General features: G+C 43.3%; 1 protein-coding gene across 1 annotated transcript in view; it reads right to left on the bottom strand.

Moving 5' to 3' along the window:
- The window catches only part of grin2aa (glutamate receptor, ionotropic, N-methyl D-aspartate 2A, a), a gene marked incomplete at its 5' end in the record, with an annotated part of 266870 nt that overhangs the window by 19602 nt on the left and 223250 nt on the right, over positions 1-24018 (bottom strand). Inside the window, 5 exon segments of the mRNA XM_083780155.1 lie at positions 2964-3090; positions 3093-3123; positions 15711-15940; positions 16961-17086; positions 20803-20956. Coding sequence (XP_083636281.1) covers positions 2964-3090; positions 3093-3123; positions 15711-15940; positions 16961-17086; positions 20803-20956 — 668 coding nt within the window.

Raw genomic sequence — 24018 nt, 5'->3', positions numbered from 1 at the left:
GAGACATTTTGCAAAAAACAAAACAGGTGATCTCAAAAATAGATCTACAAGTGAAGTGCACTAGCCTTGTGCAGCCAGACTTAATTCGCCCCTATTGCGTATGCATATATGCCCCGAGGCACGCAGTGCAGCGCAGTGGGATATTAGTATCGCAAGTGCACAACATGAAATGGTAGAAAAGGAGCAGACCAAGCATAGAGCCATGGGGGACCTCAGTGCTATTTTTCAAAAATAGCACACCTACAAGCTCGTAGCGCGCCACTTGGTGGCGCGCTATGAGCTTGTAGATGTGCTATTTTTCAATAGCTAAATTATAACATAATGTTTAAAACACCAAAAGGGGTTCCCACCCAGAATGGGTTAAGGAACACAAATAAATAGTTATAGATTCTGTAGTATGCTATACATACCTTATATATATCGTATATGTTACGATATAGCCAATATAATATGCTAGAAACAATGATTCTAGCATTGTTTTCAGCACTCTGAAACTCGTTACGGCACAACAATACAATATACTGTAGTGCTGCTTTTGAGACAAATGGAATTATGAGGGGAAACGGGGGTGGAGAACACATTAACACAATCTGACTTTAACTGCTTTAAATGTTCCTTTTTAACTACATAAATGAATGAAATGATAAAAATAAATATTAGAATTAAACCAGATGATTGAACTTAAATTGACATCTTTATCAGTAAATTAGAAGTAGAAGCCACAGTCAAATCCACTCAGTGTGGGAGAGAATGTGCCAAGAGAATTTAACAGAAAAATAAATGAAAGAATGCCACAGTTGGAAAACGTGTGGCCGTCATGCCACTTTGACACTGAAGCTAACATAAATCTTAAGCTTAAGAGTGAACAGGAAGATAAATATACAAAACTAGAAAGGCGCAATTCTGTGAAATTACAAGTGTGGTTGCACTGACGCGAGTCGCGAGGAATAATCCACAGGGAACTGCATTCCGTCTTACCATTTACATTATATATTGTGATGTCATGTGAAGCATGGCAACAGTGACAACAGTAGGCTATTTGAAGCATAATTATGGCCTATAAGCTTCACTTCTCTGTTGTGGAAAATTGAACAAAAGCTGTTCACTTTGCTTGCATAAAAGTCTCGGACCGAGAACAATATAGTGTTGCCTTATACTTAAAGCAAACCACACTAACTAGAAAATTCTCAATTCTGGAAATTGCAAGTGTGAATGGACTGTGCTAAGTACATTATGAATTATGATTATGATGATGATATAATTATGATGTATTGACCCACACATGACGTCACAAGGAGCAGAATCATACATCTAAAACCTTTTGGGGTTGCTCTATACATAAAGTTGGGCAATTACTATAGTCTGGTTCCCACACTTAACAAATAAAAGACTCAGCCATATCACTGTACAATCCTTAATGTGCATTTCTTTACTGTAACACATGGGAATGTACAGATAGAACCCAAATGGCTCCATTTGTACACACTCTCAGAGTTACACCAGGATCACTGATATCCGTCACCCCACATGTATCCTCTCCATGCATCCTCCTTTCCTTGAATCCCCTCGCTTCCTTCTCCATACCTCTCCTCCATCTGTCCTCTGGTTCTCCTTCATCTGTTACTTTCCATTCTTTCAGCTCCTCAGTGGATTCTCATCTCCCCTCCTCTCCTCCTATCCTCCACCCCCTCCCCTCAGTGGATTCTCATCTCCCCTCCTCTCCTCCTCCCCCCCCTGCTTGTTTCTCCTCTGCTCTTCACTCATCTTTCTCAGCGCTGGTCCCCCTACATTCATTCCCATGGTGCATTGCAACGTCGTCGTTATCCCAGTTCCACGTCTATAGCCTGCTCTATACCTTTCAGCGGTGGGAGAAGAAGTGCAGGGATTTTTGTACTTATGTAAAACTAGCAATTATCACACTGTGCAAATACTCTGTTACGAGTATACGTATGAATGTATTACCATCATATAGCACAGAGCAAAACAAGCAAGTGCTCACCATGCGGAATGTCTATACTCATTCGACTTATCCCCTATTTTCTTTACATATAATCAAGCTGTCAAAGTGAAAATGCAATATTTGCCTCTGCAGACCTCTGGAGGAGTAGAGGTATCAACATTACGAGTGAAAAAATAGGCTATACATTCACCACCGCTATCTTGACGTCTTCCAATAAAGCCCAGCAGTATATGCCATCGGTCCCCCCCCCCCCCCCCCCCCCCAGCCCCCCTCTCCCTCAGGGTTCTCCACCTCTGCGCACTCTCTCTCTCTCTCTCTCTCTCTCTCTCTCTCTCTCTCTCTCTCTCTCTCTCACACCCCTCTTTACCTCAGCTTCTCCATCTATCCTTCATTTCTCTCTTTCCGTCTGTCCTTGGCAATATCTGTGTGATAATGATAATGCCCTCTCTCCCTTTAACATACATGTGCATGTGCACCACACACACATGCACGCACACACACACACACACACACACACACACACACACGTGCACACACGTAACCTCCAGTCCTATTATAGAGACCAGTGCTAAAAATAGCTTCTGCAGCTCCCAGTCTGGAAACCCATTCATCCCCAGTCTCAAAGGAGCTGTCACACACACACACACACACACACACACACACACACACACACACACACACACACACACACACACACACACACACACACACACACACACACACACACCATAGAAGACATACAACGCACAGATAAATCCAATCCTCAGTCAAGTTCTCAAACCTGCATCCTGGACCCACCAAATTGTACACACACACACACACACACACACACACACACACACACACACACACACACACACACAGAGTGCTTGACAAGGGCATCCATTACCTTCATCTAATGGCATTTGACCGCATACTGGTGCAATAGCATGTCTGAAAAACACACATGCACAGCCACAGCCACACACACACAGTCACGCCCACTGGCCGCCTGTGTTCCTACCCTGTTTTGAGGCTGACGAGAGCGTCTATGACTCCGGTCTGGTGGTACTTGGTGGCGTACTGGTGCATGGTGGGGAAGTTGTTGCGGATGTTCCTCTCCGTGGAGCCGTTTGGGACGGTGCCAAACGGAACGGAGGGGAGTACGCGTACGGGTTCTGGAACTGCAGGAAGAGAAGAAGAATAATGGAAATGAGGAAAGATGGAGGAAAATACAGGAGAAGAGAGAGAGAGAGAGAGAGAGTGTGTTAGGGAAACTTCGTTTGTTTTTGCGTGTGCGTGTGCGTGTGCGTGTGTGTGTGTGTGTGTGTGTGCATGCGTGCGTGTGAAAGAAAATCATAAGAAAATCCAATAGCATCAACTATGCTGAGATGGCGGTGCAATATAATCCTATAGAATTCTAATGGAACTTTTGAAAATCCTATAGTTATCCAATAGGATTTTCAAAATGATAGGATCCTATTGTACATTTTTGAAGGATTCTTGTAGGAATTTCATAATCCTATTGGAGCATTTTCCAATAGAATCCTAAATAATTCTATTAATAGGATTATAATAGGATTTCGAAATCCAACCTATAGGGTCCTATTAGAAAATTAGAAAATCTTATAGGACTTTTTGATTAGGGTGTGTGTGTGTGTGTGTGTGTGTGTGTGTGTGTGTGTGTGTGTGTGTGTGCGGTGCGTGCGTGCGTGTGTGTGCGTGAGAGAGACAAAACCTTTGCCAAACAGATTGGCAAACAATTCTCAGGCATTTATTTCAACCTACTTAACATCCCAGATGGGCGGCGCCACCAGATAGATTTAAGCTGTCAGAACACACTTAGAGCTCTATAGAGCTCACGTTGTGTTCTGATCAGTTGCTATCAATCAATCTGACTCATTGTGTAAGTAGGCTAAAACAAATCACAAGAACGCATTTGCTAATATATTTGGCCTGTTTATAGTCGAGGATGGGAAAACATTTATAGAGGGCATCACTTGGGAATGTTTAGGGCCATGTGCACAATTTAGAGACTGACCAAACAAATAAACCAAAGCTTTGGCTAAATATACCAGAATGTAAATATAAATTAATACTAGATTATGCTGCCATAGCACCGTTTTGCTATCCTCAAATAATAATAATAATAATTATTATTATTATAGTTGTAGTATTTCAAATATAAACTATCTCCCAATACTGTATCTGTAATTTCCAGACGTCAACGTGTCTCAAAATAAAACCTAAAATAGTTTAGACTTAGTCTCATCCTGTCTGTCAGTCAGTCAGTCAGTCAGTCAGTCAGTCAGTCAGTCAGTCTGTGCCTCATGGCCCATAAACATAAACGATGCACACTGTGTTTTAGGTTGGTTGACTCTCACCCAATAAATAGGCTCAGAAAATAGTTATGATGACTGACCTGACAAAGTTGGCTGTGGAATGCAAACATGCACATAGGCACGGACACGCGCACAAGCACACACACACACACACACACACACACGCCCGCACACACGCACACACACACACACACACACACAAACACACACACCTGCGCACACACACATACGCACGCACATATACACAAACACACACATACATACGTACGTACGTACGAACGTACGTACTGTACGCACGCACACACAGATGGAAATGGAGTAGACATTGAGCATATCATTACAAAGTGGTGATTTCATCTACATACATAAAAATACTATATAATCATGGGAGACATAAAAAGGGATTTAAAACACATCAAAACAGCACAATAAAGCGTCAGTAAAATGAACTCATGGCAGTGCTTTAAGGGCCATCGGCACCAAGAGGGAGAACTATAAATTCCATTTCAATAAAACGGTCCTAAGTGGCGGCAGAGTCCACACCACGACTGCAAAGGACAACCACAGTGGTATCTTTCACTGAACAGTGATTTGTTGAACGATGTACTTTATATATAGAACCACTGGCAGCAAATTAAATGCCAATCTATAGCAGGGCCATTCAACACATCACTCACCACGTTTACAGGATGTTATTGTTCTATTAATGTGGATTCTCTCGTTATAGTTGTCCGTACTTTGGTGCGGACAGCCCTTTAACACATGACCTACTGTATATACAGTAACCTTGTTATGATGGCGGCAACAACAAGCCTCCTATGTGCGTGCATAACTGCATACGCACATACAGTATACACACAATTACACACACAATATTATGTACTATTGTTTTACTTTGTCGTACTTTGTTTTTCCATTTGTACCGTATTTATCCAAATTGTAATAGTATACATATTTCAAAAGACACCTCATGTACTAAAGGTGAACTTCCCTAGAATATGTTGTACCATTCCCAACCAATTAGCAGCAGAGTATTATCCACCTTCATTGCTTCGCCGCCGTGTTTGCACAACATCTCATTTGTAAACATAGTTAAGGTATCCTGGAGGGAACGGCATTGCGGGGGCGACCTCCACCGTAGGCCGCGGACGGATAAAGGCAAGCCGCCAAATGACACAATTAGACCATTACATTGTACTTACAGCAGCGGGCGCTCTGTGCACGGCGCCATTAGGGCGGACGTCTTAATGGCATGGAAATGTATGCGCATCCGTCGCTCCCTTTGGGTCAGCGTGTGGAATGAAATGTGAGCCGGATCACGGCATAGAAATCGCATCATTACACATGTATCGTTTGCTGTGACAGAATGTGTTGTTTTATGTACTGTGTTTTATGTAATTCTCACATAATGTCCGACCTTATGTAATGTTGCTGTAATGTTTGTTTCAGTACGTGCTGTACTGTAATCGGTAATATGATGATGTCACTGGAATGCGTGACTGAATATAGAACACATCCACTCTCTGATCTTCACATTTGCTCGTCTTCTGCTCAAGTCCTTTCCACGTTTTGAACATCGTTTTTTTTTTCTCCACCTGATCTCCTCCCCTCTACACCAGCCTGGGGACCCCCAGGGGTCTGCAGGCTAATTAGTGTCAATTTGGGGGTCCTTGACATGAACAAGTTTGGGAACCACTGCGCTATAACTCCTTGTACCTTCTTCATCTCCTCTCTCTCTGGTCAGTCCTCCCCCAGATATGTCAGGTCGGTGGGCCTGTTTCACCTCTTCTTCCTCTCTCTCTTCCTCCCGCTGTTTGTCCACCTCCTCTCCTCTCCTCTCCTCTCCTCTCCTCTCCTCTCCTCTCCTCTCCTCTCCTCTCCTCTCCTCTCCTCTCCTCTCCTCTCCTCTCCTCTCCTCCCCCTCCCCCCTCCCCCTCCCTCCCCTCTCCCCCCTCCCCCCCCCCCTCTCCTCTCCTCTCCTCTCCTCTCCTCTCCTCTCCTCTCCTCTCCTCTCCTCTCCTCTCCTCTCCTCTCCTCTCCTCTCCTCTCCTCTCCTCTCCTCTCCTCCCCGGGGTATAATTGTAGGGAGTTCAAACGGGTCATAGGGTATGTGGAGTGGAGTGCTCATCGCTGTGGTACAACACAGTATGCCAGAGCAGTATGGTAACGATCTGCCCGGGGGCACAGCAAACAGACAGGCTCTATCAATTAGAGCCCCGCATTTCACAGGCACCGTGTGTGTGTGTGTGTGTGTGTGTGTGTGTGTGTGTGTGTGTGTGTCCAAGGTCCATTAGTCCTCAGATATAGAAGTAAAGGCTTAATACAAATTCCCTCGTGTCTGTGACTGTGTGTGCGTGTGTGTGTGTGTGTGTGTGTGTGTGTGTGTGTGACTGTGTGTGCGTGCGTGCATGCGTGCCGCGTGCATGTGTGCACACAAGTGAGAGAGAAGTGTGCCAGATACACAGCACATTGTGTACACACTACACAGTGTAATTATTCAATTGCGTGTCCATTGCTTGCCAGTGTATACGTTAAGAGTTCAACATCTGTACGATCATCTGTTTGTTTGTTTGTCTGCCATGGGTTCACAATTGTTTAAATGTGTGTGTGTGTGTGTGTGTGTGTGTGTGTGTGTGTGTGTGTGTGTGTGTGTGTGTGTGTGTGTGTGTGTGTGTGAGTTTGCGAGTGAGAGTGCACGTGCATGTGCGTACGTGTTTACGTATGTGTGTCTGCTATATGCTACCGCGTGTAATCAGGTCAGGCTGAGGGATGTCAGCCGTGTGTGTGTGTGTATGTGTGTGTGTGTTTTGGTGATGTCAGACATGTGTTTGCACGTCAGCACCGGCATCACGAGTGATGGCCCCGGGGAGGAACCATGCCTATACACGGTTCAAATTCAGAGTGCTCATTTAACCCAGCGAGAGTCTACAAATGGATCCAAACGTTCCCTAACCCTCTCCCTCCATCTCCATCCCTCATTCTCTGCTAAACCTCTTGGTTTCAGCCCTCTGTTTCCCCTGCAGGAGCCGCGACTAAAAGGGTCAGAGGAACAACTTCAGACTAAATCAGTGGTTCTAAAACTTTTAATTGCAAGGACCCGGACCCCCATTATCATGGCTGTAATCCTGGGCGCTATACTCTCCCTCTGCCAAACTGGGTATAGGATACTTCCCTGGGTAAAGGATACTGGGTATAGCATACTTCCCTCAATGCGTGAGGAGTCAGCATGGCCGCTTCTTATATCACCTAACACGTTATTCCAACCAGGCTGACCCGAGTAGAGGGAGGCAGCATATAGACCAGGATTACCGCATGTTTCTTGGTGAGGGTACCTATACCTACCCTATAGGGACACTGGGGGAACATGAGAGTTACAGACCTGTGAGAGTCCATTTGGAAGTCCCCCCTCCGTCCCCCTATAGGAACCCTGAGGGTTCCCCATCCACCACAGTATAAAGGGTCACATAGCCTCAGGTTCAAATCCCCCAGAAAGTGCACGTCAGGAAATGAAAAGGTGAGTTCAACAGTTCCTGCACGTGTCTTGCCCTTGAGCAAAGCACGGTGGTTTAAATCCCCTGCCGTCTGCTGGAGGGATGAAAGTAAAAATGGTAAAATAGACATGGAGGGAGGAAAGAAAAATGGGCCATTGGATTAACCACTTGAGGTCCTTGAGGTGTCTCTATTCTGGGAGCTAACATTCAGCGAAAATAGCAATATATTTTATAGAGTATAGAGTGAAACCAAAGGGACCTAGTATTGAGCCCTACAGTCATCTAAGTATAGGTTCTAAGTGGTTCTGAAAGTGTACAAGTGTATACTCATTTTACTGTGTGTAATGTATACACAACGTTAAATCCTCAGTGTTAATTTACCCATAATGCAACGCAGAGAGTGTACAAATAGAAAGCAAACAAGCCGATTCGGGTTCCGTCTGTACACTCTCAGAGCTATATAAACCTGACACTGAGCATTTGTACTGTGTTACTGTGTACAGTATATAGGGCTGACTGTGAGTATATATATAACACTGAAATATCATCTGTACTCTGCCTGAACTATATAAAGTACGTCATTCATTGGGGAGGAGCGTGATGTGCCACTGCCTAGCGTCGTCTCTCCTGGGGTATATATATATACATATATATATAAATATATATATATATATATATATATATATATATATATATATATATATATATACTCCGTTTCTCCATTCCCTTCTCTCTCGTTTCAGTGTCGTTTTCCCTGCAGAATGCCCCCCCACCCCCCACACACACACATACACAGATCCTTATCTTCCTCTTCATCACAAACTGTCACCTCTCAGCCATGTACCTCTTGCTGTCCAAAAGCTCTGTTCTCCCTCGGTTCTCCTCTCTCTCTCTCTCTCTCTCTCTCTCTCTCTCTCTCTCTCTCTCTCTCTCTCTCTCCCTCCCCCCACCCTTCCTCTCTGCTCGTCCACCTCCTTATCCTCTCTGTCCCCCGCCACCCATTTTATTTCCTTATTATGCAAGTGTGGTTATATAAGAGCAGGGTCCCCTCGTGTGTGCCGTTGTGGCTGTGCACGCGCGTTTATATAAAGTACGTCGGTAATGAAGGGGGGATATATGTGTGTGTGTGTGTGGGGGGGGAGTTGTGGTATATAATGTGTGTGTCTGTCTATTACGTCATCTGTATACTGCATTATGTGACTTAGCTGTCTATGCTGTAGTGTACAAGCAGATCTGAGCAAGAGGGAAACTGGAATCATTGTGTGCTACATGTACTGGGGAGGGGGAGTGTGTGTGTGTGTGTGTGTGTGTGTGTGTGTGTGTGTGTGTGTGTGTGTGATGCTTTGCCGTCCATGCACGTTATAACTGGCTGCTCTCCCACTGTCAAACTGCACTGGCAGTGTTTATGTCCTTTGTACAAGGTATTCCTGTACTTCTCATTATGTGGACATAAATAAACATTTCAAATGTGTGTGTGTGTGTGTGTGTGTGTGTGTAATCTTATGTGCTGGGATGATATGTACTGCATAACATTATCTACAGTTTGTTTCAATCTGTTGTACAGCCTCAGTCATGCACACGGCAATGGCAATAACCGAAAATAACTGATTATCCAATTGTGTCGCATTGTTATAGCATTGAAAATCTGTCATATTTGACAAGTGAGTATACAAATGGGGCTGCGGTCTGCTCGTCACTCTGCCTGCCTCTACTGTACACCTCAGTGTGGACAGTACGGTGTAGGTCAGCCTGTCTCTCTCTCTGTGTAAACTACTGTACACTCAGTGAAAGGTGACCGTGTCCTCTGACCAGCGGAGGTCAGCGCTTGCAATCGTTCCTATGAGTGTCTAACCGAGTGACAGGACGAGAGGACACACGTGGGAATAAGATGGACATGTGTCGGGTGGACCTAAACAGTTTACTCCAGTACTGTATACTCAAGTACAATTTACTTGAGTGTTTCCAATTTCCAATACTTCTACTCCATCTCAGAGGCAAAACTTTTAAATTTACTCCACTACAATTATTATTATTTGAAAACTGGAGTTTTCATTTTGATTAGAAAACATACATCAACCACTTCAACCCTATATGCATTTCAGCCATTTGAAAATAGAAGATCTACAAGCTCACAATGCGACGCATTGTGAGCTTGTAGATTTTGTGCACATTTTGAACTTGTGAAATGGGACATTCTGCAATATGACTACTTTTACGTTTAGTACATTTTGATGCCAATACTTTTATATACTTTTACTTGCATTTTGAACACGGACTTCTACTTGTAACAGAGTACATCTACATTGCATTTGTACAAAACATTTGAGTGCTTTTTTCCCCACTATAAGCGAGCGACCGCACAGCTCGCCTCTTGCCTGTTTCAGAACCTTCATGCTAATCTCTCCTGGGGAACAGCATGTTCTCGTCCCGTTATCTCTCATAGTCTCAGCTCCCCTGGGTGTCGTTATCCAGGAGGCTTCGCCATGAACCCCCTTTTCTTGCACCTGGCGTGTCAATCGCAGTGCCAATACACGATGAACCGATCGGTCTCCAGAGAGGCTAGAAATGGCTGCCGTCTCTCTGTGTGCCGTATGGCTGGCCTCGATCCACCGCGATATCCAGCCGCGGTAATTGAACTCTGAGAGAGCGGGTATCTGTTGGGCAGTGTTCATTTTGTTGACTAAGACTTAAAACAGAAGTGGTGTTTGTGGTGGTATGTTATTCAAAAGACTATAAGACTAAATATTCTCTGGCAAAATTAACATTGCATTAAGGCTAAGAACTAAGACTACAAGACAAAGTCTGAATGGTGTGTTATTCAAAAGACAAAATCAAAATATCCGGACAAAGATTAACCCTGCTGTCCGGCTCCAGTTGTAGGCCTACACTCTCCGAGTTGCATCTGGACACATTCAAAATAACACGAGCTCCGTTTTCAACCAGAGGTTTTGGGATAAAGTTAACTCACTGAAACACGTGCTCTGCTCCCGCGTACGTGTTGTTGAGAATACAGAACAGCATGTCCTCCAGAGGCAGCAAAATGGAGGCTGAGTATACAGTATAAGGACAGGTCCCAAGTGGACCACTCAGGAGCTGCTGTTTGCCTGGCCTTTTCTTAATGCTAGACGGGGCCCGCTCAGGGGGGACGGACGGGGCCCGCTCAAGGGGGACGGACGCAGCCGAGCGGGCCCGCCTGAACACCCTAATAAGACCTCCCCCCATGGCTAACTCTGTTCCTTTATGAGCGCTCTATGTTTGGTTTATATCCAGGTGGAAGCATGCAGGGTTTTGGGGGCCCAGAAGATAGATTTCTGATCGATTACTACATCATGAACCCAGTCTTGTTTTAGCTAATTTTGATTAAAAATTTAGTCATATCGTCTCTTGAATAGTTTATTTAGTTTTAGTCACATTTTAGTCACCTGGATTTTTTTTGTCTAGTTTTAGTCGACTAAATCTACAGTTGATTTAGTCGACTAAAATGTATTTTGGCGGTGCCTTGATGTTGTCGTATTACCGATTTTACACTTGCGGAAAATAGCCGATCTACAAGCTTAATCTTGATCCAGGAGGAGTTATAAATCTGCTATTTTCAGCATGCAACCAAGTGTAAAATGACTTACACTGGACCTCTTGTCCACTAGTCCCTTCCAAACATTTTAGTCTAGTTTTTAGCTGTTGACATATTTGAAATACATCAAAGTTTTAGTCATCGTAGCTTAGTTTTCATTTAGTCTCCATTTAGTTTTCGTCAGTGGAAAAAGGCGGTCGACGAACATTTTTCGTCTCAGTTTTAGTCGACAAAAACAACACTGCATGAACCATCAAGACAGACGACACAGATGTTGAAAACACCCGTGTGCCACATGATAAAAACCTAGTCCTAGAGGGTCCAAATGTTGCATTTTTGCCACTTTGAGCTGCATTTCATGTCATGAAAGGTGCTATACAAATAAAGTTGTATTATTATTATTATTAAATAAAGTAAGTCTCTTGTTTCTCTCTAGAAACAAGAGTGCGACTGTTTCTTCTCCTCTTTGATGTTTGCCAACCAGACAGGGGACAGTTCTGCTTTTTGTTTTAAAGTGGGAATAACTATTAAAAAAAAAAAGTTATTTAAAAATAGCTGCTTTCTGCACATCCCCAGAAGAGAAGCAGCGTTCAGTATTTATGCACTACATTATGTGGAACAAACTCCCAGAAAATACTTTAAAATCAATGCTAAACACTTCTGTCATGCATGCCCTTTTGCCCTTCGTTTTTAATCAATTGCAATGTAATTTGTATTATTTTTTTCCTGTGCTATTTTTCCTTTTGTGTTGCTTAATGCCTTAATGGTTTACGTGAAGCGGTTTGAGAAATGCCTCTTTCCACATGCTTTGGCCTTGCTCGACTTACAGTACGAACTCGTCTGGTAACAGTGGAGTGACAGCTGGACATAGAAGAATCTTCAAGAGTTCCACTTTATGGAATGCAAAGTGGCAGTCGGAGACATCTTGACCTTTGCGCTGTTTAACATGGCAGCTGAGAGGGCTTTTATTGCATTATGGCTCTGACACTGATGCTCCGGGCTGCAAACTCAAAGTGAAGCAACCCTTTAAACGACACACAAGACACACAAGAGTGACACGAGGAGCCCTTAACAAAATACACTTACAGCCTCTGTTCTTAGTCAAACCCGAGTTGTACATAGAGCACTTATTTCTCGTCTCTAACGCCTATTTTCAAAAATAGCAGACCTAAAGCTCGTAGCGCGCCACTCGGTGGCGCACTATGAGCTTGTAGATTTTTCAATAGCTAAAGCATAACATAATGCTAACACCAAAAGGGGTTCCCGCCCAAAATAGCAATACCACAACCTAAAACGACTCTTGTTACTAGTCAACGTTCTGCATTAACCCTCGAGTAAAAGTACAATATAAAAGTACAAATATATTTTCAAAAAAGTTTAGAGAGTAAAAAGTACAATATTAGCCTCTGAGATGAGCAGTGTTCATTTTGTTGACTATGCAGGTAAGATTAAGAATAAAGACTACGTCGACTAAGGTTTTTCAGAAGACTAAATAGGACTAAGCCTAGCCTAAATGGTGTGTTATTCAAAAGACTAAGACTAAATCAAAATATTGTGGAAAAGATTAACATTGGAGATGAGGTGGAGTAGAAGTATGAAGAAATGACTAAATGAAAATGCTCAAGTAAAGAAAAAGTAGGCCTACATCAAAATAGTACTTAGGTACAGTACTTGAGTAGATGGACTTAGTTACTTTTACACCACTGAATTTCAGTTCATTTTGCTCCCATTACACAGCTGTTGTCAAAGAGGGACTCCTCAGTGATTAGTTAATTGACCAGCTAATGTCAGGCTGTTCAACTTCAAATAATAATTTGACATTGAGCCTGAATTTCCATGTTCTTTCTCCTCCTTATTCTCCTGGCAGTCTTTTCAAATCGGCTTCAATAGGATCATCAATTCTCTCCGCTGCTGCGATTGTCAGTTTGAACCGACTCACTTGCACTTCCATCATCACATTCAAAGGACACTGATTGCTCCTTTTAGACTTCTGAGTAAAACGAGTGATCGCAGCACAGATCGTTTGGGTGCGACAAGCGATTCAGGGCCTGCAGCATGGGCCGTTTATGTCTCACATCTACTTGTTTGTACAGCCCAAATCCCCGGTTATCGATACACATAGCGACTACATCTTGTATCTGTACTGGGAACTTCAATGCCTATTATGTGCAAAAGAAAGGGGTCTCTGTCTGTCCCTCAGTGTGAAATAATATATCTTTGAGGTCTATATCCACAGCAGACATAGTGTTTGTGCTGACGAGGTGTCAAATATTATTGCAGACTAAACATCAACAGGGCATTTACTGAGAGGACATGTTTAGTTTGGGGTTTTGCCAGCCGGTGTTTAGTTTGGGGTTTTGCCAGTCAGTCGGTGTCTCCGTATGAACTTGTATATATATCTTATCTCCCGTATACGATCTCTCGTTTAGGCTCGATGAAGTAACGTAAACACAAATCTGAGAGTAATTGTTTGGCTAGCTTAGTGTCCAGCATCGGTAAGCAAATTGGTGTTAAAGATTATTTAGGGGAAAGGGATTATTTACTGCATGGGGGATTACTTGTATGCATGATGCACCCAGCAGATGGCTGCTCCGCTGAGCGCATGGGGGAGCTGTTAGGGGTTAAGTGTCACTTCAGCACACAGACTGGGCGAGCTGAGGGTCAAGCCAGTGACCTTGCGATTCCCCAGGTGGACTGTTTATACCCACTCAGCTACGGCATCTGTCACTACACTCTCTCTCTCTCTCTCTCTCTCTCTCTCCTTCCCAATCTTCCTCCTGTCTCTGTAAACACCTTTAGTTAATCTCATTTCCTTCACCCTTTCCTCTCTTCCCACCAGCATCCATCCATCCATCCATCCACCCTTCCCGCTCTTAACTCATTTCTCAGAACAACATGCTCTCTCTCTCTCTCTCTCTCTCTCTCTCTCTCTCTCTCTCCGTGTCTTCCTTCCCGTCCCTTGTATACCTCCTTCTTTCCTTGGCGCTCGCCATCTGTTCTCCTTCGTCCTCACCTCCACCTCTCTTCTGCCTTTCATCCTTACTTTAGCACCTCCCCTCGCCCTTCTCCACAACTTTTCTGCTTTCCTCTCACCGTGTGTGTGTGTGTGTGCGTGTGTGTACATGAGCATGTGTGTGGGTGCGTGTGTATGTGTGTCTGTGATCTGTGTGCACGCATTGTCGCGACCAACACCATCCGCAGTGGAAGCATTATGTACACTGCGGGTCCCACACGGGGCCTTTTGAAAACAAGAGAACAGGGAGAGAGAGCGTTGAAGGGCCCAGCTCTCACACAGAAAACAGGGAGAGAGAGCGTTGAAGGGCCCAGCTCTCACACAGAGAGAGCGTTGAAGGGCCCAGCTCTCACACAGAGAGAGCGTTGAAGGGCCCAGCTCTCTCACAGCGTCCTGTGGCCCTCATCACCGTCGGCCGTGGAAACTGGAGTCTCTCGGGGGAACCCCGCCCGCCGCCATGGGCCTGCAGGGTTCAACTCCACTGTCATGTCTCTAGTCGCGCAATGTCAAACATTGAGCACAACTCAAAGCAAAGGGACAGCTGAGAGAGAGAGCATGGGTTAGAATGGACATGTCACGATTAAACAATGGCCATGGGACAGAGAGAGAGAAATAAGAGAGGTAGATAGATAGACAGATAGATAGACGGACATCGATAGATGGCATATATTCATAAACAACGCGTGCAACGTGCAAAATGGTATATGGAATCACTGACGTCGATAATATCAGTCCGCCTACATGCGCTCCGGGGAAAAGATCAGAAAATTCTCCAACACTTTGCTCAGGAATCCTGCGTCACAGAAACGTACCGCAGCTTCCCAAAGTCCTTTTCCGACTCGGAAACTTGTCGTTTCCAATCATTCCCAGAGAGTATGTGTGGCGGTACTGTACATAAAACAACAACGAACGGACTGGCACACTGATGGTACTATAGGTCTTAAAAGCAGACTGTAAAGTGAAAACCGACCGACCGGCAACATCTAAACCATAAATCCACATGTAAATACAATTTAAATAAGCCACTCCAGCGATGCTGTTTTTCTGTGTGTGTGTGGACAAAGTATCTGCCAGAGCTATACTGTATTGCTGCACTGCATAAGATGGCGGAAAATAGCATACAGTCGAGTTCATATATCATAGGCATGTGTACATTAAGTTAAGCCTGGGCTAAGATCAAACTTATCAAATGTACAGCAGCATATAAACACCGTACAAGCCTTAAACTAAACGGCACTAAAGCACCAGAGCGACTATATAACCGACTGACAAACTATAGTGTGATCCCAAGTCCGTCGTTCAACCACTCAACATCAAACAAGCCGACCACCTCCCCCTTTGGGTTTCTCGTTACCTTGTTGTCGGACAGGCCGGTGACCTGGTCCACAAACTCCTCCTGGATCATGAAGGCGGCCAGGTTGGCCGTGTAGGAGGCCAGGAAGATGACGGCGAAGAAGGCCCACACGGACACGATGAACTTACTGGTGGTTCCCTTGGGGTTCTGCACAGGCACAGAGTTGTTGAAGACCAGGCCCCACAGCAGCCACACGGCTTTGCCCATGGTGAAGGAAGGGCCGTGGGGGTCTAGGAGAGGGGGAGGGGCAGGTTAGGATCGCAGGTATATGGACAGAGTATGAAGAGTTATGTTTTTGTTTTGTCTTCTCTTTTTTTATAATATAGGCCAAATCTAAGCCCTGCTTAGATTTATTAGATTTCTCAGAATCAATAGCCAGTACCTTATAGTTTTTTATTTTATTTTATGTCTGATATTATACTCTGATTAGTGTAATTTGAGTTATGTTCAAACAAGGGTAGGCACAGATTCACAATAAGCCTCTGCTTCTGCCTTCACCTTTTCGGTACCACTAGTTACTAGTGGATATTAATGTATGTAAGTCTGTATGTACTGCTTTTTTCCTTTAATTGACCGAAATGAAATCTATCTATCTAAAGGAATGAATTGAATGAGCAAGGTGTCCTTTGCTACTATTGCCACAAGACAGTAATACAATTAGCACAAAGTTCCATTAGACGACTTACAATTTAGGCGTTTAGGCACTCTTGTCTAGAGCAACTTACACACGGCAAGATGAGAGTGAATAGCATGTATCCTAACAGCTTGTACAGAGTAACAGAGTGTAAGTGAATAGAGTGCCAATAGAATAATTAAGTACTAAGTAACTAGTAAATAAACATCTACCTGCATCTGTCTGAATAGCAATATCTACAATTATTTTGAATCTGGTTATGAGACTTCCATGTCGATGTCAGCTATGCCAAACAGACTGATGGACTTGAGGAAGGGAATCTAAATCTAAATGTTGCATAGCAACTGCCTTTTTTTGTGCAGGGGCCTAAATGTCATTTCAATGTAAATATTGTTGTTGTAAAATAGTGCTTAAGGGATTGATTTGGCTCTTGTGTTTACTGTGTAATGTTCACAGTGGCCTGGACTGAGTTATTGTTTTATGAAATGGCTACCAATATCTGGTAGCCATTTCATAAAACAATAAGTCAGTCCAGGCCACTGCTAAAGGTGTGTGTGTGTGTGTGTGTGTGTGTGTGTGTGTGTGTGTGTGTGTGTGTGTGTGTGTGTGTTCTTACCTCTGCCCTGTGCAAGGTTTCTGTTGAAGCCTAGAGGACTGATATACTCAAACATGAAGACGGCCATTGCAGTGACCAGCAGCAACATTACAAACATCATCACCCACACCGATGCACTGAAAGGCTCTGTGAGACAAAGAGACAGAGACATAGAGAGACATAGAGAGAGACAGAGACAGAGGGAGGACAGACAGAAGACAGAGGGACAAAGATGGGGAAGATTGTAAATTCGAAGACCAATCACTACTTGTCTCTTCACAGCTTTGACCATAATTTACAGATCATGTTAAAACACCCCGAGCGGCAAGGACAGAGTTCTCTGTTCTCAGGACGGAGATTAATAAAAGGACAGAGATTTATTGATATCAAAACCGATCGCCCCACCCCCATTTTAGCCGATGAGACCGAAAATCTTAAAACGTGAATAACTCTCGATCTAAATCATTCCGTCTAATTCTAAGCAAATCGCAATCCCGTCGCATTATAGTGTATCATACCTCCCGTTGTTGTCGATCGCCTCGGCAGTGTTTTGGCTACATCTAGCTTCCCAAAATGGCACGGAGACACCATGAAATAGGTCCCCAAGAAACAAATCGCTGGGCGTCCTGATTTAATGGTTACAAATACCCTGGGCGTTTGGTGTGTTAATTACTTTCAGGTTTGTTTACATTTAATCTCAGAAGCTATTAGTAACATTTCTGAAATGATACCTGATCATTGAGTCAATGTGAGTCAAACACAATTGTATGGTTAATAGGTCGCAGATGTTATGCTGCTCATAAATCAATATTTCTCCAGGACCTATTGTCGGCTAGACTTCAAATCAATCTGTGCTTTAAACTCCATTAAAATTATAATGAAACAAAAACAAATTGCACAGTTATATTTAGGTGTTGGATTGCCTATCTTAAGGTTTCAAGTCCCTGCAAGTAGATTTTCCCAGGATACTGATCATGTTTGGGAAATGGTCTCTAGTAACGTTGTGGTCAGAGCTAAACATGCCAGAACAGTACTTTTAACACCAATTAGCCTCGGAAACCCAGACGTTCATATTTCCAGGGAGGAAAAAAAAAGTCTGGGGCCGAGTCCACTTCAATTCGGCATACAGTAGCGCAAACGTCGATCACTCTCTGCTGATTTCTGATCGTCTGCACCTTTGTTAAATTGACGCACGCACGCACACACACGCACAAACACACACTCCTCTCTCTCTCTCTGTCGCTCTAATTAATTAGTCTCATGTCCAGCAGCTGTGCCTAGTTTCCCCCTGCAGATCCTGCCGGGAGCTGCCTATGCCATAAAAAGCAAAGGTGAGTTCCAGACTCCAGTCTACCAATTAGCAGACATTAGCAAGAATACAGAGTGAAAGGTTTATGTTCCGTTTAACCACTAGTAAGCTAACAAGTAAACTAACAAAGTAAGCACATTAGTAAACTGGACTGTATAAATCTCTTCACCACAAATAGCCAATCTACAAGCTTACGATCTGACGCATTATGGTGTGTTGTGAGACATTGTAGCGCGTTGTGAGCTTGGCTATTTTTGGCTAAACTAAAGTCCCCCCAGAATATAGAATATGTTACTCCCATTCTCTCCGTGAGTGAATGAACAAATACTAGTTTGCACACATACGTCATGAAAGAGTACAGTACAGTATACCACGCATGTGCACGCACACACACACACACGCACACGCGCACGCACACGCACACGCACACACACGCACACACACACACACACACACACACACACACACACACACACACACACACACACACACACACACACACACACACACACACACACACACACACACACACACACACACACACACATTATGTTTGACAGGGTGAGTAGGCGTACAGAAGCCATGGTGTCAGCACTCCTGTCCTCCCTCTGTGCTCACAGTGCTCCTGCAAAGATTAAACCCTGCTTTAATGTATGGGAGAGCACTGCTGGCTCAGAGCCATGGCATGTGTGCATGGGCGTGTGCGTGACTGCGCGCACGCGCGTGTGTGTGCGTGTGTGTGTGTGCTCGCGCACTGCGTGTATTGGCAACCAGCCATTGCAGGGTTTTCTGTGCTAAGTCCTTATAATTACGGCTCTTACAGTAATAACTGCATGCTACATATATGGCGCTGTTTGTGTGTGTGTGTGTGTGTGTGTTCGCACCCACAAATTCAAAGCCTTTGTGTATTGTACGTCGTTCATATGCGTGTGCACATGCACGCTCTCATTTGTTGGTGTGTGAAGACGTCAATGCATTATATGCATCATGATTATGACTGATTACCGGTAGTCATAATAATAAAAATATAATAATACTGTATGTGTATGAAATATGTGTTTATTCAGGCTACTGGCCACTAGAGTCTCCAGTGAGGGGGGAAAAAAAGTATTCCTGCCAAGTACAAACAGTATAGGGGCCAAGTACACTGTAAAATGCTGAGTGTTAATGCACTGATGTAACCAAATAGACCCATGGGGGTGATGCTGAGTGGAGCCAAACCCCCTCCGAAAGTATTGATAGCTGTGTAACATAATTAGGTTTCATGTCTCCTCTGTTTGACATGGGGCTGTGGGAATACACGCATTCACGCGCACACGCACGCACACACACGCACGCGCACACATGCATGCACACACACACACGCACACACTTACACATAGCATTTTCTCCTGAAGCGAGGAAGGCGTCCTCTGTTGTAATTTTAATTTTAGACGTTATTAAATAATTTGCTTTATTTGCATTACAAGACATTTTGCCATTTCATATCTCATTTCTCATCATGTCTTCAAATTGGTGAAACAGCACCCCCTCTGTACTGCAATGTGTAGTAAATGTGTCTGGTGAAAGTATGTAGAGAGAGAGCCAGGCTAATTCAGTCTCCTTTAACCACTTAAATATACTTTGTTAAGTACCTGCTTTTTCTCTTCACCAACAATTGCCAATCTTTAAGCTCACAATGTTGTGAGCTTGTAGTTGTAATATTTGCTAACATGTTCACCTCCCATTACATGCCAAGATTTGGAGGCGATCGAAAGAAACAGATAAGAGTGGGCGCGGGTGTGTGCACAGTTCAAAGATCCAAAGCTCCATTGCTGTTGACAACATCACCTACTGTATAGCAACCCAATGCTAATGTACAGTAAGTATCATGACTCATAAGCACTATAAAAGACCAGTTAGCGTACAGTAAATCTACTTTATTGGCGCTGAGTGTGATGCTAATCTTTAATTAATAACATGCCAAAAAACTAGCAAGTGGGGTCATGCTCTGGCTTCACACCGAGCAGATTGACCACTTGCTGTCGCAATTACAATGGAAGGTTGTGCTCACTGCTTGGCCCCAGTTATTGCTGCTTGCAGCTAAATTTATTGTGTTTTGCATTGATGCATAATACAATAATTAACGTTAATAAAACTATGTGGCGTTAAAGCATTTATTGCGTTCATTTGGACACTCTTAGTTTAACTATTATTAATATAGATTAAGCTACTCAGCAACACAAAGTGGCCTAATTAAAATCAGCCCCGACTTTACAATCCAATAATGTGATTTTGAAAAGAGCCATTCTGCATGAGTACATTTTATATTTGGTACTTTACTTTGATACCAATACCTTTGTGCTAAGTTTGAATACAGGACTTTTACTTCTAACAGAGTATATTTTAACATTTCACGCACGCACGCACGCACGCACGCGCGCGCACGCACACACACACACACACACACACACACAGACACACACACACACACACATACACCCCAACCCTCTCTCTCACAGACAACAAGTTAGCAACGTATCACGAGGTTAAGGCAGGAGGCGGTGACGCTTACCGAGAAAAGCAGACGGAGATACGGTGCCATTGCTACGGGCAACCATGACACTGATCCCGGTTTCCACGAACGGGACGGAGAAATCGATGACCTCAGAACGCTCCTCATTGATCGTCAGAGACCCGACGGCCATGACAGCCTTCTTATAGACCACCTGCAGAACACAGAGGATGGGTGGAAGGGTGGGTGGATGGGTGGGTGGGTGGATGGAAGGATGGATGGATGGATGGGTGGAGAAACAGATTAGTTAGTTTGGATTAGGTGTCAGTACCCATTGGCATTCAGCCAGATGACGATGACAGTCAAAGGCAACAGGAGAAAACAAAAATCAATGTACTCCATTTAGTCATGAACAACGGCGCTTTGACTCAGCCGCCTGCGACTACAAAATAGTTATGATCGCACCGCTTCACAGCACCATTACTAGGTTGCAGACAGACACTTCAAACACAGCGATGTTAACTGGGACTCACAGAGAAGTCTCAGAGAAGTTACTTGAATGCTGTTGTTTTTTTTGTTTGTTTTTTTCTGTCAGAACTGATCTTATATATACATCCACTGATTTTGTAGAAATATACTGATTGGCTGAATTGTCAACAGACCATTATGGCAATATATATTTGATGTGGAACAATTAAGAATAAAGAAAATAAAAATAAAAAGGAAAAAAACTTTCTGTTGAAACAGTATTTTAGTGCATTATTGATAGAATGTTCATTCATAAATTCATTCATTCTCGTAAGACATCGAGGTTGCCCTCATTTGCAATGTCGTGGAGATGTGTGGTAGGTAGTGGTACTGCATGTGGTTTCCATAAAAAGAGCAATGGGACAACAGAGAGGCCCCGGTCTACATGCACATTACATAAGATATCCCTTGTCAGCATATTTTGTCTGGTCTTCCATTCAGCAAAGACGAAAGTCTACATAATTATTATGGATCCGGCTGTATGCCAGAGGGGATAATGTGTAAATTATGATGAACTGTACATGTGTATATTGTGGGTACCATCATGTTTAACACAGTGACAGTATCTATACACCCACTTTATGAGTTTACACCATTGCTCACTTTGAGTATGCCAATGAATAGGAAAACTGTACAGGGTTTAACCTAAAGTGATTTATTCTGGTATTTCTCCTGTGATGTAAGGCGTCGCCATACTGTACATACAGTATATTGCGAACAGTGTCGGCCCACATGTAAACAGGAGCTAGTGATTGATTATTTTGTGTGTGTGTAACGGTACATTTTGAGGAAGTGACCAAATTTCCCACGAACGACCCCCAACACTAACAGGATAACCTTGACCCATTTTGAGCAGGGACGCCTTTTGGTATTAGCATTATGTTGTGCTTTAGCTATTTTTAGAAAAATCGAAGAACGACTGACATAGAAACATAGCTTTTTCAGAAAACTGTCAGGATTTAGAAGAATCTTTGTAGAATCGTTCCCAGGTCAAAATGGGTTAAGGAAGATCGGAGCTGTACTCAATATGTAGCCTGATACATTTGTGAAAGCAGACACTCAAGAAGCACTCTGCATATACAGTGAGTAGATCATCAAAAAACAGAAGATTAGCGTCGCTTTTTAAGATGGCCACAGCCAACAGTATAGGTTTTGTTAGGTAACGCTAGGTAATTCCACTCAGCTGTATAGCTATAGCCTTATCAAGTTAGACAGACTAGCTTGAAGCCCTTTGTGAAGTTAGTGTTTTTTAAAGGACAACCTTAGTTTTTTTCAACCAAGGTTCAAGTTTTAGGTTGTTATTAGAGAAACTAAAAGGTGAGTGTTAATTTTCTTTCATTTGCTGCTTTCTTTTGTTTTGGGGATTTTAGCAGTTTTTGACAGGGGGGCGGGGGCATTTGAGCATGGGGCTAAATATGTATTTCTTTACAAAATATTATGGTGATTTTTTTATTTATTATTTACTATAGTCCTAATAAACCCCAAGAAATTACATCTGACCACAAAAGATCACGGGATCTATTGAATGTGACAAACATCTTCAGCCTATACACACAGTAAAGCCTTCCCCCAGTAGGCTACCTTCACATTCAGTAGATCCTGTGATCTTCTGTGGCCAGATGTAATTTCCTGGGGTTTATTAGGACTATAGTAAATAATACAAAAATAAATCACCATAAAATGTTGTAAAAAAAATACATATTTAGCCCCATGCTCGAATGCCCCCGCCCCCCTGTCAAAAATAGCTAAAATCCCTAAAACGAAAGAAAGCTGCAAATGAAAAAAAAATATGACTCATATTTTACTTTCTCTAATAACAACCTAAAACATGAACCTTGGTTGAAAAAAACTAAAGTTGTCCTTTAATTTGAAATAACACACACAGGAAGCATTGCCACTCAGCAGTGTGGGCAGCACACAGCGGTGCCACGCGCGTGCCACGCGCGTGCATGCCAGAGGGAGCTTGGCAACCTCCGTTGCAAAATGTGCCCCCTCAGTTTTAGTTACAGTTATTGTTTTACTATATGAAAATGAGATGTGCCCCCCTCGCCATTTTCAACCTCTCTGAGCCTGCAGCACAGGCAGCCAATGAGCATGTCTTGAACACATAATTATACGTTATGTGATTTACACAATATGATTGTTTGATGGTGATAAAAGCAGATGTATGTATAAAGCAGGGCTTCTCAAAGTGGGTGCCTTGACGCTATCCATGGGGTGCCTCCATCATAATACTTTGATAATGTTTGGAATGTATCAATGGCACTTCCGTTAACCACTCATTTAGGACGGGATCGCTATTTTTGGGGTTTTGGTAGTTGTTGCTATGTACACTATATAGCCTTCATTTTTTTGTCATTTGGTCTAAAAGGTTACCTTGGCGGTACACGTTGTGAGCTTGTAGATCTGTTATTTTTAGTGAATGCCCCCCCCCCCCCTGAATAGGAATGCTGGTTACACGTGTCACATTATTAAGTATTATTAAGTATAAAAGTGATTTTCAGTCTGTCCTAATGGAAACTAAATATTCTCTGCAGGTTTCCTCGTGACATACTGTATCTTTTTGGCGGAAAGATTGACATATTTAAACGTATAGGCCTATACCATTAATATGACAAAAGGTGCTATAAAGCAACATGAATGTAATTCAGGAGTGTTGTGGATGAAAACGATATTTACAGTACAGGGGTGACCTCAGACAAAAAGGTTGGAGAACCACCAATCTACTGTCCAGCACAGACATACTGT

This window comes from Protomyctophum parallelum (assembly GCF_964188405.1).
Source record: "Protomyctophum parallelum genome assembly, chromosome: 13".
In the NCBI taxonomy this organism is placed as follows: Eukaryota; Metazoa; Chordata; class Actinopteri; order Myctophiformes; family Myctophidae; genus Protomyctophum; species Protomyctophum parallelum.
The sequence above is the reverse complement of the archived record's forward strand: the minus strand, read 5'-3'. Positions and strand labels throughout refer to the sequence as shown.